This window comes from Epinephelus fuscoguttatus, linkage group LG12 (assembly GCF_011397635.1).
Source record: "Epinephelus fuscoguttatus linkage group LG12, E.fuscoguttatus.final_Chr_v1".
Classification (NCBI taxonomy): domain Eukaryota; kingdom Metazoa; phylum Chordata; class Actinopteri; order Perciformes; family Serranidae; genus Epinephelus; species Epinephelus fuscoguttatus.
This window is the reverse complement of record NC_064763.1, coordinates 19860920-19874108: the sequence shown is the minus strand read 5'-3', so window position 1 is coordinate 19874108 and position 13189 is coordinate 19860920. Positions and strand designations below refer to the sequence as shown.

Here is a 13189-nt window from a genome sequence, read left to right as displayed (position 1 = left end):
AGATTGACAGAGAGAGATGGAGGTGGAAGGGTTGGGGGCACAGCACTTGGCAATGATAACTTGTTTACATCAGAAACACACACACAACAGCTTTCTCTGTGAGCTGCTCTGTATCTTCATACACATCTTTGTCTTTCTCATGGAGGAGCCTGCAATGGATGTGAAATTTTTCTCAGATGGTCAACACTTTGGCACACACCACACACACCCACACATGTACTCTTAAACTTCTGAAGTTCCTGTTATCAAAATGCTTTATGTGTAGTCCAAAACCAAAATCACCCCAAGAAAACATCCCAAAACCCTAAAGCCAAGTCCTAACCCTAAAACGTCCCTTTGAAGAAATGAGGACCAGCCAAATATTTTCAAATATGTCCTCATTTATAAGATCTGACAATCAATTTGTCCCATAAAAGCACACACACATTGCACTTTTTTTCCTGAAGTAAATGGTCACATCACTGTTCAAATGCCAGGAAGTGAACCCATCACCTTCCTCATGGCCACAGTTATCACATTAGAACTATTTCTGATGCTTTCACTGTCTTTTAATAAGGGCGTGACTCTGATGTGTATAATGAGTGACTAGTGAGGAGCTCCACTGCTAAAAGGATTCATTCAGTGACAGTGGTGGTAAGGTTGGAATTCTGGAAAGGTTCAATGCTCATGGCAACATTGATGGTCCGGTGGGAGATGAATGGAACTGGGCCAGTGTACAATCTAAAAGGTTGATGAGAAAATAAGATGCAGGTGAGCAGGTGAGAGGAAAGGTCAGCTAACTGAAGCGCAGATGAGGAAAGGAGGTGGAGGTGGAATAGGGATGTCTTCTGTTGGGTTGATCTGGGAGGATGTACTGGAGATCAGGCAGAGGGAGACTCAGTGTGGGGGTTCTGTGAAAGGCGTTTTTCCACCGGAGCTGATTACAGGCCCCCCAGATGGTACCCAAAATGAGACGTCGGAGAGGTATGCACCAGATTGAATAAGAAGAGATGAGGGGAGAAGGGAAGTGAGGATGAAGGAATGTTGGTAGGATGATGAATGAAGGGAAGGGAAAGGGAGGGTGGGTTGAGAAATCTGAGACAAACAGAGCAGGATGGGTTGACCAGGTATAAGAAGGCTTGGCAGGTTATCAGAGGTGTGGTTGCTCCCGAACCTAAGTTAACAAATGAACTTCAATGTTCGTCTTTCAAATGAACTTTGGCATGTATAGACCCTTTTAGGGCTGACGTCACAATGACATCATTTTATTAGCTGGAGGCAAAACACGACTCTCCACCACAGGGCTGTAGGCTAGATAGGACTCTTAAAATGTCATCTTGTTGTGTTATTGAGAGCTAGAATAGAAGGAGTCATGACTCAAAACTTAAATTTTATCACATACCAGCCTCCACTGCCCATCAACAAAAATGAAGACAGCTGGAGTTAAATGTGATAAGACAAAAGGACTGGAACAAGGCCATCATCAAAAATGCTCACATATGCAGCGCACACTTCATATCAGGTTAGGGAAAAAGTATTTCCTGTTGTAGGGATGAATAACGTTATGTGTAACAAGGGTTGTCATGTCCATCTCATCAGAAACTGGGGAGGTATTAAGAAGAATATTGGATTTCTCCATAAGGCTAACTTTTTCTCACATTAGCTAACGTTAGCTTTGATTGCAAAACAAAACGGAGGAAACCATTCAAGTGTTGTCCTCCTTTGTAAGATTGGCATAGTTATCTACCACAAAGCCGGCCATCCCAACTTCAGCAATCCTGTCAAATCACCCATCCACCGAGTGAGAGCATACGGGTCGGCCAGTCTGTTCCTGTCAGTCAGTGTTTGCTTATTCAAGTAACACTCACAGTCCCAGAGAGTGACTGACCTGACATGGTGCATTCGTAAATGCAGTTTGACGCTCTACACTAAAGTGAGAGCCCTGTTGATTGAAGGAACGTAGCGTTTAAGAACAGTTTAGTTAAACACATTCACTCTGACTGGTGCTCTGTGGCTCTGTCTCCCCAGACAGTGTGCCCACAGTGCGGTGCTCTTAATAACTTAACGGTACATTCAGACAGCGCTCTAAATTTACAAACGGTCCGGTTTGTCCTAGAGTGCACATCGGCACCAGGAATGAGTACTTCTGAATGCACCACTCACATCATCTTCCTCCATCGTCTAAATCAAGCCAACGGACCTCGCTAGCTAGCACTAGTTGATGTCTGCAGAGAATTGTTTTGCCTCCAGTTAAGCCCCGCCCTACACTAAAAGGGCCTATGAGCTTTTTAGCTCAACCCTATCTCCCTGAAATTACATTTATCTGTGACTAATTTGCAAAAGAAAAGAAAGAAAATGCTCCAAGGATTATGTTTTTCTGATGATGTGGCATAGTGTTGATACTGAACAAATCAGCAAAATGTTCATTAAAAATGATTTGTTTATTTTCTTACAATATCAGCATCTGCAACACAATATCTGCTCGTAGCAACTAAAGAATAATCAGACCTTTTTTTTGATCTGACTGGTCACTCAAATCACATGTTTTGCCATATGCTAAAGTTTCATTCCAAACCTCAAAAAGCACACACATACACACACACTTCTCCAGGAAGTGGATTGGTTCCTACACTTCCTGTTGTTTTGGTTGCCGTTGTTCACAGTCTGCCTTAGTGACAGGCCAAAGGAAAGATTTAGACAAAAGAGAAAAAAGCAGGAGAGTAGTGGAGCTGACCATTTATTCATAATAGGCTGTCTTTGTAACACACTGACAGGGCACGTGAGTAACAACTCAAATGAACACCCGTTTCACACACAAACACACTCTCCCGATGAACTTGAGTAAACCCAGACTCTCCTTGGGCCTCCTCCCCCCTCTCTGCCCTCTTTCTCCTCTTTCACACACTGACACTGGCTCCTCCTGTTTCCAAACACTCTCCGCTGTCACAGAGCTCAGTCTGAGGAGGAATCTCACTATTATGTGTCCACATGTTGCTCCAGTGATCCTTCACTCAACAAGGTTATTTTGTAGTTGGACAACAGGAGTGTGTGCTGCATGTAGTGGAGTTATGGTGCTGACGGACCGATGCAAAGAGGAGAGAGTGATGAGTTCCTGCTGCATGAAGTCAGGCTGTTCCTTGAAAATGTGATCTGATGATCTGCAACTTGTGACATCCAGCAGAATATCATGGACAAACCACTTTCTGCCTCAGCCTGATGACATCACTGATACTGAGACAAAGGATCTCTCATCAAAACTGTTTGGAATTTATTAACTTAATCGTACTTAAAGTCTGCTTCTTCATTCGCAATATTTTGGATATCAAGCAGAGGGGAACTATTTGGGATTTCTGTGCAACAAGAAACATACATATAAAACATTTAGAATATCTCAAGTTTGTTGCTGCTGTCTCACCAGGCAGAACATGAGTGTGTGACCAGTGTGTGTGTGTGTGTGTGTGTGTGTGTGCAGAGATGACCTGAATCACTGCTTTTCACACCTGGAAACAAAACAAAATGAAGGGCGGGAAGGCAGATTCAAATAAATCAAGTTTATACGAGGACAAAAACACGGGACAAGACAAAAGGCGGATAAAACGAAGAAAGATGACGCCAGCACAGAATCAGAGTTTATCAGCTGTGCACTCAGAAGCTGAAACAAACTGGGAGCATGGTTTGGAGCGTGGAGCAGAGCAGCTGGCCCAGTGGTACAAGTGGGACTGGGCCTCAGAGCAGGTCCCTGCTGTAAGTCGCTCGACCTGGGCAACAGATCACAACACAACAACAAAACTAGATTTATAATTCAGTAGTTTTTTTCGTGGTTTGAGAATGTGTGGAGAAGTTGTGAGAACAGCCTGACCAGTGACATCAGCTACTGTCAGCCTCAATTTAAAGCTATTGGTATTTAAAGTGCATCTTGTGACATTTTGAATGCAGTGTGCTAATCTGTATATTTTAGCCTTTAGTTGTGACGGTCTGTTTACCTCCCTGTGTGCCCTCTCCGAACTGACAAGTGCAGTTTAACGATCAAAAACCGTCAGTTGGGGCTTGGCGCAAAACAGACTTGTTGAGGAAATGTGTAGATTTTTTTCTCTCAGATTCACAGTCAGGCAGGAGGATGGCAGATAGGTAAATTCTGGTGTTTCTGGAGTGCATCAAAATGATTTGAGTTCAGGGAACAGGTTCACTTCCTTCATGTGCGCTCACTGCCAAGTCAGATTGATTGAAACTAGAGGTGTTCACTCATCTGAAATGAATTTCCCAATGATTTATTTGTGTCATTGCTTCATTTCTGCGGCATGTTGACATTAGAACATGTTGTCTATCAAAGACAAAGTAAGTGCATCAGGCAAAAATTATTTTATTTGGGACTATTTTTTCCAGAAATGGTAAACTAACTTCACTTTATGAGACTTTCCCATTATTATTTATTGAAAGAAGAGCATCAGTACAACACAAACCGCTATTTGCTATGTAAAGATAAAGTTGAGTAATGGCGTCCTGAGCAGAGAATTAAGTCACACTCCCTCTGTTTGTGTTGTAACCAAGCATCAACGTCCAAGGCTAAATAATTAAGCCAGTGCGTAAGTGCCAAAAATTGCAGTTCCTCTAATGGCCACTTGAGGCTGGCTCTAAAACAGAGCAAATCCCCATTGACCCCCTTGTTAAAAAGGCCAACTTTACAGCAGAAATAAACATGTTTTTAGCCTGGTACAAAAAACGGTTTTGGACTCTAGTTATTTCAACATTCATGACAACTGTATGGGGGTTGAATTTTTTTCATAACTCACTCGTTTACATTTTATTAAGGCCCAAAGTTGCGCATATTTAAAGGTGGGGCTGCTTGAGTGACAGGCTGTCTGTGAGTCAGATCCAGCCCTCGCTCCTCCAAAGGTCCACCCACACATCCAAATATGGTCATTTCTGGCTACAAAAACTAAGATGGTGATGGATGAAATGCCAAACTTGAGGCTTCAGAATGGCAGTCCACAAACCAATGGGTGACGTCACGGTAGCTACATCCATTATTTATACACTGTATGGTTGTAATCCCAACTTCTTTGTCGAATGTTACAGTAGAGGGTCCAGCCACACGTGCACGTGTGGCTTGTGATTGTTAATGCTGTTTAAACGAGTTAGTATCGTAGCTACCACCTGAGTCACCTCTGTGCAGACAAACCCACCCCAGACTCTGAATCATACACATGCTCTGAATGTGACATACATCTCCTTTAAAGTGGTGTTTATCATTAAATTTAGCAAATTTCAAATCTTGGCATGTTGCATTTGATCACATACAATGTGGAACATAACACAGAGTACAGTTGAGGCGGCTGGGGCTGTAATTGATCTTGCAGGTATTTTGCAAAGTAATGCACAAATTTAAACACTGACCCAATGATGGCAATCCATAAAGTAGGAGGATTACAGAAGTTCCTAAAGACCATGAATCCAACTTTCAGACAAACCATCTAACAGCTGTCAAAACATTTCACTCTGAACCACAAATGTCAGCCTGCTAATGGAACAAGATGGAAAGTCCAAAGCCAGCAAGATATATTGTCTGCACACCATGACTGTTTCAAAGCAATCCATTCAACAATTGTTGAGAAATTTCACTGAGTACGAAAGAGATGGACCTACTGACTTATGAGGAGCCATACCACATTTGATAATTTAATTACTGTGGCACTGTGAGAACATCTATATGTACATTCTGGGTGTGAATTTTTTGTGTCCTCAAAGTTGAGTGTCTCTGGCCTGCATGGAAAATAAGTGAAGGTAAATGTGTATTTTTGGTGCATGTAAGCACAAATCTGTTTTCTGTTGTTGTCTCTGCAGGTACTGAGTCCCACCTATAAGCAGCGCAATGAGGACTTCAGGAAGCTTTTCAAGCAGCTGCCCGACACTGAGCGCCTCATTGTGGGTGAGTCTGAACCACTAAGACGTATATCCACTCAATTTTAGTGTTTGAATATTCTTTAACAGCAGAACAAACATGACGAAGACTCCCATGTAGGCCCTAACTGCTAACATCCTGCTTTCATCCTCTCCAAATGACCTGTTTATAAATAACGCTGTCCATTGTCCCTTGCTATGGACTCACGGTGATACACCCCATGAATTTTTCTGCACTCTGGAGCTGTGTTGCAAAATATTAGAGGTCTCTTTCCAAGCACAGTTGACTTTTGACATCTAACTCTTTCCAGATTATTCCTGTGCCCTGCAGCGGGACATCCTCCTGCAGGGACGCCTCTACCTCTCAGAGAACTGGATTTGTTTCTACAGCAACATCTTCCGATGGGAAACCTTGGTAAGGACACTGGAACTGAAGAACGGTGTACTTCTTATAGTCTTATATAGTTCATTTTTGCTTGGGTGAAGAACTTATTTTTGTACCATGCAGTAGGGCGTACTGACTAAATTAAGAGGTAATCAACCTTCACAGTGACAACATCTGCTCTTTACTTTCAAGCTGATGGTACGACTGAAGGACATCTGCTCTATGACCAAGGAGAAGACGGCCCGCCTCATCCCCAACGCCATCCAGCTTTGCACTGACAATGAAAAGGTAGGCAGCTCGACATCCTTAACTTGCACCCTAATCACCAGAATAAATGTTGACATTGTACATTTCTGAAAACAAAGAATATATTACAATTGTATGTTATTATTCAACATTGAAAATTATGTTTCAACAACACTAGTTAACATGTGAGCAGGTTAGGCCCAAAAACGAATTGGTTATGGTTAGAAAAAGATCATGTTTTGGCTTAAAATACCTGGCTGTGATGGCACAATCTCACCTGGAAATGTGGGGATGTCTCAGTAAAAGACAACTGCTTTTTGTGGCACTACTGGGCAGGAAATGCAGTGACAATTTGCCAAAAAACAACCATCTTTGGTGGTTACAAAGTCACTGGAAGACACAGCAATAACATGCTGCATCTCACTTTTTGTTTGTTGGTCTCGAACAGTTATCTGACACATTTAGAAATGTTGACATGATAAGTATGTACCATACAGTGTAACATATTCCTGATTTGCAGAAATGGACAATGCCAACATTTTCTTGAGGCGACTGGGCTGTACCTTGCATATACAGAATACCACTGCACAATCCAAGCAAGTTCATTTAAAATGTTAGAGACATTTTAAATTTTCAATTCAAATTCAATTTGAAATAGGCAACCTTTTTATACTTGAATATTTAGCAACTTAACATAATTAGACAGTACTGAAGGCTACTTTTGATGATGATAAGTTATAATGCAGATGCAGCCTTTTATCTGGCAGGTTGAAAGTGTTCAGAGCAACTCAATATATTCGTTTTCCCAGTATAGTTGGGATAAAGCACGTGAAAAATGACTTTCCCAGTAAACTCATAAATTCATCCTTCATCTTATTCTTATCTATGCTCTTCTCTCAGCACTTTTTCACCTCATTTGGGGCGAGGGACCGGACATACATGATGATGTTCAGACTGTGGCAGAATGCCCTCCTAGAGAAGGTAAGACTGGCAACACTGTCATTGTTCATTGTTGATGTCAGTTACACCCACTATATCAGAACCTGGTTGGGCCTGCCATCATCATGCTTCCTGGACACAACATACAAGAGAACATGAGGCATTACTCACAACAGTTACAGCAAACGACTTAAGTAAAAAGATGATTTTTTTGTTAGAAGTATCAAACCATTAGAATGATGGCCACCCACGGTCTGTTATGACAAGCTTCTGTTTTTCTCCTGCAAATTCGATCACTCTGTCCTCCTCTCAATTTGTCTTCTCTCAGCCTTTATGTCCAAAAGAGCTGTGGCACTTTGTCCATCAGTGTTACGGTAATGAACTTGGCCTGACCAGTGATGATGAGGATTACGTCCCTCCTGATGAGGACTTCAACACCATGGGGTGAGTTTTATACACCACCATGAAAATCCCCTGGATCCATCATATGTTCCATTATACATTTCCTCATGGTGACAAATATTCATAGTTTAACCATGTTTTTCTTTATGTTACATGACAACTTGTCTGTCTGACACGACTGCTTCCTTCCTGTCAACTGAGTAATTGTTTCCCTGACAAACACTGAAACTGTGTTTTCGGATTCTTACATTTTTGCGTCAAGGCCCGTTTCCACCGTAAGAACTTCGGGGTAATTTACGGGGCCGGGGCCGTTGGTCTCCACCACAGGAACCACCCCCGAAGGACAGAGTTCCGGAACTTTTACAGGGGTTAAACAAGTCCCTGCCTCGGGGTAGGTACTCAGAATGGCCCCGAGAAACTCCTGGCTGGGGCTTGGGGATTACTTGGTGCTGATTGGATATACTCAAGGCGGGATGTGACGTTTTGTAAATAACAACATGGTTATCGTAGTTTAGCTAGGCTAACCGTTAGCTGTTAGCGGTGTCTGTAATAACTCATTAAACGATCCGAGAAAAAATAATTTTTTCCAGTGGATATCTTAGTTACAACACGATTGAGCTAGCAAAGCAGTTTTGTGTTGCTATGTGTGGTGTTTATTCAGTTTTTGGAAATCACGATGTCTAGAAAGCATCAGCTGACAGGGACAGCTAACAACAGCAGCAAAGCTAACATCAGGACGTCATCTGTTAAAAGCCTCCCGTTGTCGGATACGACATGAAACTACTCCAGTTAGCTCAATCATGTTGTAACTAAGACATCCGCTGGAAAAAATATTTTTTTCATGGACTGTGACTGGAGTTATTACAGACACCGCTAACGGCTAACGGCTAACGGCGTCCCTACGCCCCTACGTCGCCCCGGTCAAACGATTACGTCACATACAGAGCCCGGTAACTTTACAGGAACCCTCCTCGTACTCCACTCTCTCAGTGGAGACACGGCAGTTGAGAGGGCTGAGCGAGAGGACGTTCCTGTAGTAGTTCCTGCCCCCAAATAGTACCAGGAACTTCTTCAGTGGAAACGGGCCTATAGTAAGCAGCACCTCTGCAACAAACCAAACCACATTGGAAAAACACTGACATTTAATGTGAAACTACTTTATTCAGTGTCTTCACTGGTTGAAATCACCTAGCCCAGTTTTTTTTGGAGAGGAGGAGATCTCTGCAGATAATTTGGCTCCCAGTAAAAACCTCCTGAACATTTGGATCTTGAGGAACCAAAGAAAAAAGGTGAGCACAGCATCACGTCTAGGAGCTGGACTAGCGGCCCGTCTTTGATATGCCAAACAACATCAGAGAAACACTGATTTGTAACGTGAAACTGCTTTATTCATTGTTTCTACTGGTTTTATTCACCTGGTCCGTTTGTTTTGCTGAGGAGGAGACCTTGGCAGATAATTCCTCCTTAACAATGTCCACAGGGAATTCTAAGGAATAATATGCTAAAAATTGTTAAAATATTCTGCAAATAAAACGGATGAACTGAGGTTACGTGGGTCTGTACCTTCCCTGAACCCAGAAGATGATGGTTAAAAAAAATACCATGTAAGAAAGGATTTCAACTTCCAACAATAAAACTGAAGTACAAATATGTCCGCTGTAAGAGATATTTCTGCATGTGTTCTTAAAACTGCATAATCAGGGATCGAAACAGTCCAGATATTTGGTGTCCACCTTGCAGGAGAATCCATAAAGAAAACTAAAAACCATGACCACCTCCATCACACCCATGCCCATGCATGTGTGTAGCCCAGTGCGGGCAGTGTACAGCAAGCTGGTAACCTTGACCTACAGCTGCTGTCCGTCTCCGTGGTGCAGGTACTGTGAAGAGCTGCCCGTGGAGGAAACCAATGAGCAGGGCAACGACACCAGCAACGCCCTTGCCAAGAACACTGAGGCCAAACCTGATGTCAGCCCCATCCTGCCCCACAAAGCCTTCCCCAACAACGCTACGCCAGAGCTGCCCAGCACTGACTCTTCAGTTCCTGTGAGTACACGAGAACCATTAAATGTGTATACTACTGCAGAAAATAGCACACTATGTCGTGTGGGGGCTCCCGTGTTTAAAAACTGAGGGCATGAAGTTTGAAAGATGAGTGCTTTTACAAGGCAGAGAAATCACTGGATCGTCTGTGTAAATAATGGAGATCCCTGCTTTTACTCTCCGTTATTATTGGTTGACCTTTATCAATCTTTCTGGTCCAGCAGTATGACCTGGCGCCTGTGGAGGACGTATCCAGCCCTCTCCCAGACACAGACCTCTTGACCCTCCCCATGCTTGAGAACCGCAGCAGCCAGCAGATCAGCCCACACAGCACCCACGTCCCTTCACCGTCACCGGACCTCAACGACAACGAGGACCTGCCCACTGAGCTCAGTGACTCATCTGAGACGCATGACGAAGGTGTGTCATGATATCACCCTGCCCTAAACCAAGAAATCAAAAATGTATTTTAATCATGTAACACAAAATACAGCTGTCCCCCTCAATATAACCTAAAGCGTACAGATCTTCATCCGTTCAGTTTTCACTCCACAACACACTCACACACAGAAATACTCTTTGTGCAGGTGAGGTGCAGGCTTTCCACGAGGACCTGAGTGGCAGGCAATACGTCAATGAGGTGTACAAGATTGGTGTGGACAAGATGTATGACTTACTTTTCACTGAGTCTGAGTTTATGAGGGACTTTCGGGAGCAGAGGAGATTCTCAGGTAAAACTGTGGAATGTACACATCCTGTCTCCTGTGTCTGCTGCAATGAAATAGATCTTTCTTGTTCTCCCCAATGACTTTGTGTTTTCCTCACGCATTCCATCATTTTCAAACATGGTCCAACTTCACAAGTGTCACCCTACTGCATGAAGACATAATCACTCATCATCAAAGTCAACGGGCTCTAGTTTCCCGGCGCAGTGCAGGGTGGTGCAGGGTGGCGAACCCCGCGCAGAGCTAGTTTTGAGCAGCGCAACCCGAGGCGCGCTCAGTTTGGTAGTTTGGCAGACCGAGGTGCGCTGAGATGGGTGTGGCGGCGCAGCATGGGAAGGTGTCGACAGATCCAGTTTGGCGCAGCGACAGTTTCGTGCCAAAAGGCTTCGCCAAAGGTGTGCTAAAAGCTCGCCAACTGAAACCACGTCTACTGTGAGCACAGGGGGAGCGCAGCCGGTGTAAGCCGAAGTTTGGCTGACCAGCGGACAGTGCGCACACGTCACCAAAACCTCACAGGCAGGTTTCCAGAATGTCAGGCACATTAATGATGCCATAAGTAGCCACAAAACCACTATTCAATGCAACTATCTGCAATCAGCACATAAACGTATCTCTATATCAACTGTCCCGTCACATCTGATGTCAGATCAAAGGGGATTGGCACTGTTTGGCACGTTTGGCACACGTAATGGAAACCCAACCTGATTTGATTAACACAGCTGCAAACTAATGAGTTCACATCCCTCTCAGCCAACCACAAACAGCCACAGCATCAGATAGGGAGTATATATTCAGCATCTGTCATCTTAGAAAAGTCAAAAGAAAAGAAACAGAGTGAGACTGTGAGAGAGAAAGCGAGAGCGCGCGCACGAGAGAAACACAACATTGATTTACAATTGTGGTGACCTCCTCCCAGGCTACCTTTGCATCATCAGCCCATGGAGGTCTGCTCGCAGTTCCGTATATTCGGACACTGCGAGCTTGGACCTCCCGGACCAAAACATCAGTTTCCTCCTGGGAGAAGTTTGCCCGTCTGACGCTGCTGCTCTCTTCCACCATAGCGAATTGAGTAAACCCTCATTACGCCTTTGCGCGGCGCATTTAAGGGCGAGGAGAGGGGCTCATTTGATTGGTCTGATGTGAATGGGCTGTGTAAAACTCACTCCACACCTTCTCTCCTCCCTAGATATTGTTATTTGGTTGAACTTAGGTTGTGACGGCGGGTGACCAAATTCAATGTAAGGCATTAACTTGATAGTGACGGAGAATGCAGAATTTTCAGCAAATGCAATGACAGATGACATTGTAATGTTTCTTTGTGTGATACTTCCACTAACTGTTGATCAACCAAATGGTGTGGAATGAATGGTAGGATGCACATGGCACTGCCCGCGCCTTGTGCACATGCATGATACAAACAAAACACTGACCTATAAGCACATTGCTCCGTAGTGTTACCAGTTATCAGAAACTCCACGGGGTGCCTTTATGTTTGGTTTTCTCTTACAGATGTGGTGTATCACCCCTGGAGGAAAGAGCAGGATGGTAACCAGACAAGAGAGATCATGTACACCCTCGCTCTGAATAATCCTCTGGCTCCCAAAACAGCCACAGTCACTGAGACACAGGTAGGTGGACATTTCACAAGCCGAGACTCTAAATGGTCTCAATAAATTATGTCATTGGAATTTCTTACGTATTTCTTGAAACAACTGCTTGAAATGTTATGGTTTAGCCGTCTATTTCCTGAAGTTGTCACTTGAATTGTTTCTTAGTTGAAAATTGTATCTGACTGTGTGCTGCTGTGACTACAGACTCTGTACAAGGCCAGCCAGGACAATGAGTGCTACATTATCGACGCAGAGGTGATCGCCCATGACGTGCCCTACCACGACTACTTCTACACTCTCAATCGCTACATGCTCACCAGAGTAGCCAAGAACAAGTGTCGACTTAGGTATCTGACTCTCATGTGGGTTTCATGACAAGAACAAAGACTTGTGTGCCTCATTTAAAAGTCAGGTGTTGAGTTAATTGCATTAGAGCCAAGTGAAGCCCTTAAAGCAGTGGTTCCCTACTGGTCCAGCCACAGGGTCCAGATTTCATCTTAGTCATTAGTTCAAGGTCCATACAGTTTAACGTACTCAGCATCATACTTGTGTTTGGCCACGTTGTCGAGCTAGTTTGCTGTCTCGTTTAAATAGTCGTCCATTATGCACTCACTCTACAGCATGAAACGGCACTTCAAAATAAAGTGTGTTTTTTTACAAACCTGACACGTTTGCAAGTCACTTGCGGTCATTTGGAATGTACCTGTGATTCACCATTAGGGAACCACTGCCCTAAAAGCTGCATATTGTTACCATTTTCACTGTGATGCAACATCAGCCAAGCAACATGTTAACTTGATAAATAGAGAGTGAAATAAAACATGTGTGTCTTGCAGGGTGTCGACAGAGCTTCGTTACAGGAAGCAGCCATGGGGGCTTGTGAAGGGCTTTATTGAGAGGAACTTCTGGAGCGGCCTAGATGAGTACTTCAGGCACTTGGGTTAGCCTTACAACACAAACAA

The 13189-nt window shown here is 43.7% G+C and overlaps 1 protein-coding gene across 5 annotated transcripts in view; it reads left to right on the top strand.

Annotated features, from left to right (window-relative positions):
• Positions 1-13189, top strand: part of gramd1ba (GRAM domain containing 1Ba) — a 50991-nt gene that overhangs the window by 25344 nt on the left and 12458 nt on the right. For 3 of the 5 annotated variants that reach the window (XM_049593143.1, XM_049593145.1, XM_049593147.1), the window contains exons 4-14: positions 5821-5905; positions 6189-6292; positions 6455-6550; positions 7409-7489; positions 7776-7891; positions 9727-9895; positions 10114-10312; positions 10480-10623; positions 12127-12245; positions 12432-12574; positions 13064-13167. In XM_049593143.1, coding sequence (XP_049449100.1) covers positions 5821-5905; positions 6189-6292; positions 6455-6550; positions 7409-7489; positions 7776-7891; positions 9727-9895; positions 10114-10312; positions 10480-10623; positions 12127-12245; positions 12432-12574; positions 13064-13167 — 1360 coding nt within the window. Of the gene's footprint in view, positions 1-2899; positions 3724-5820; positions 5906-6188; positions 6293-6454; positions 6551-7408; positions 7490-7775; positions 7892-9726; positions 9896-10113; positions 10313-10479; positions 10624-12126; positions 12246-12431; positions 12575-13063; positions 13168-13189 lie in introns of those variants that run through there. The other 2 variants (XM_049593146.1, XM_049593144.1) reach the window with 2 other exon arrangements.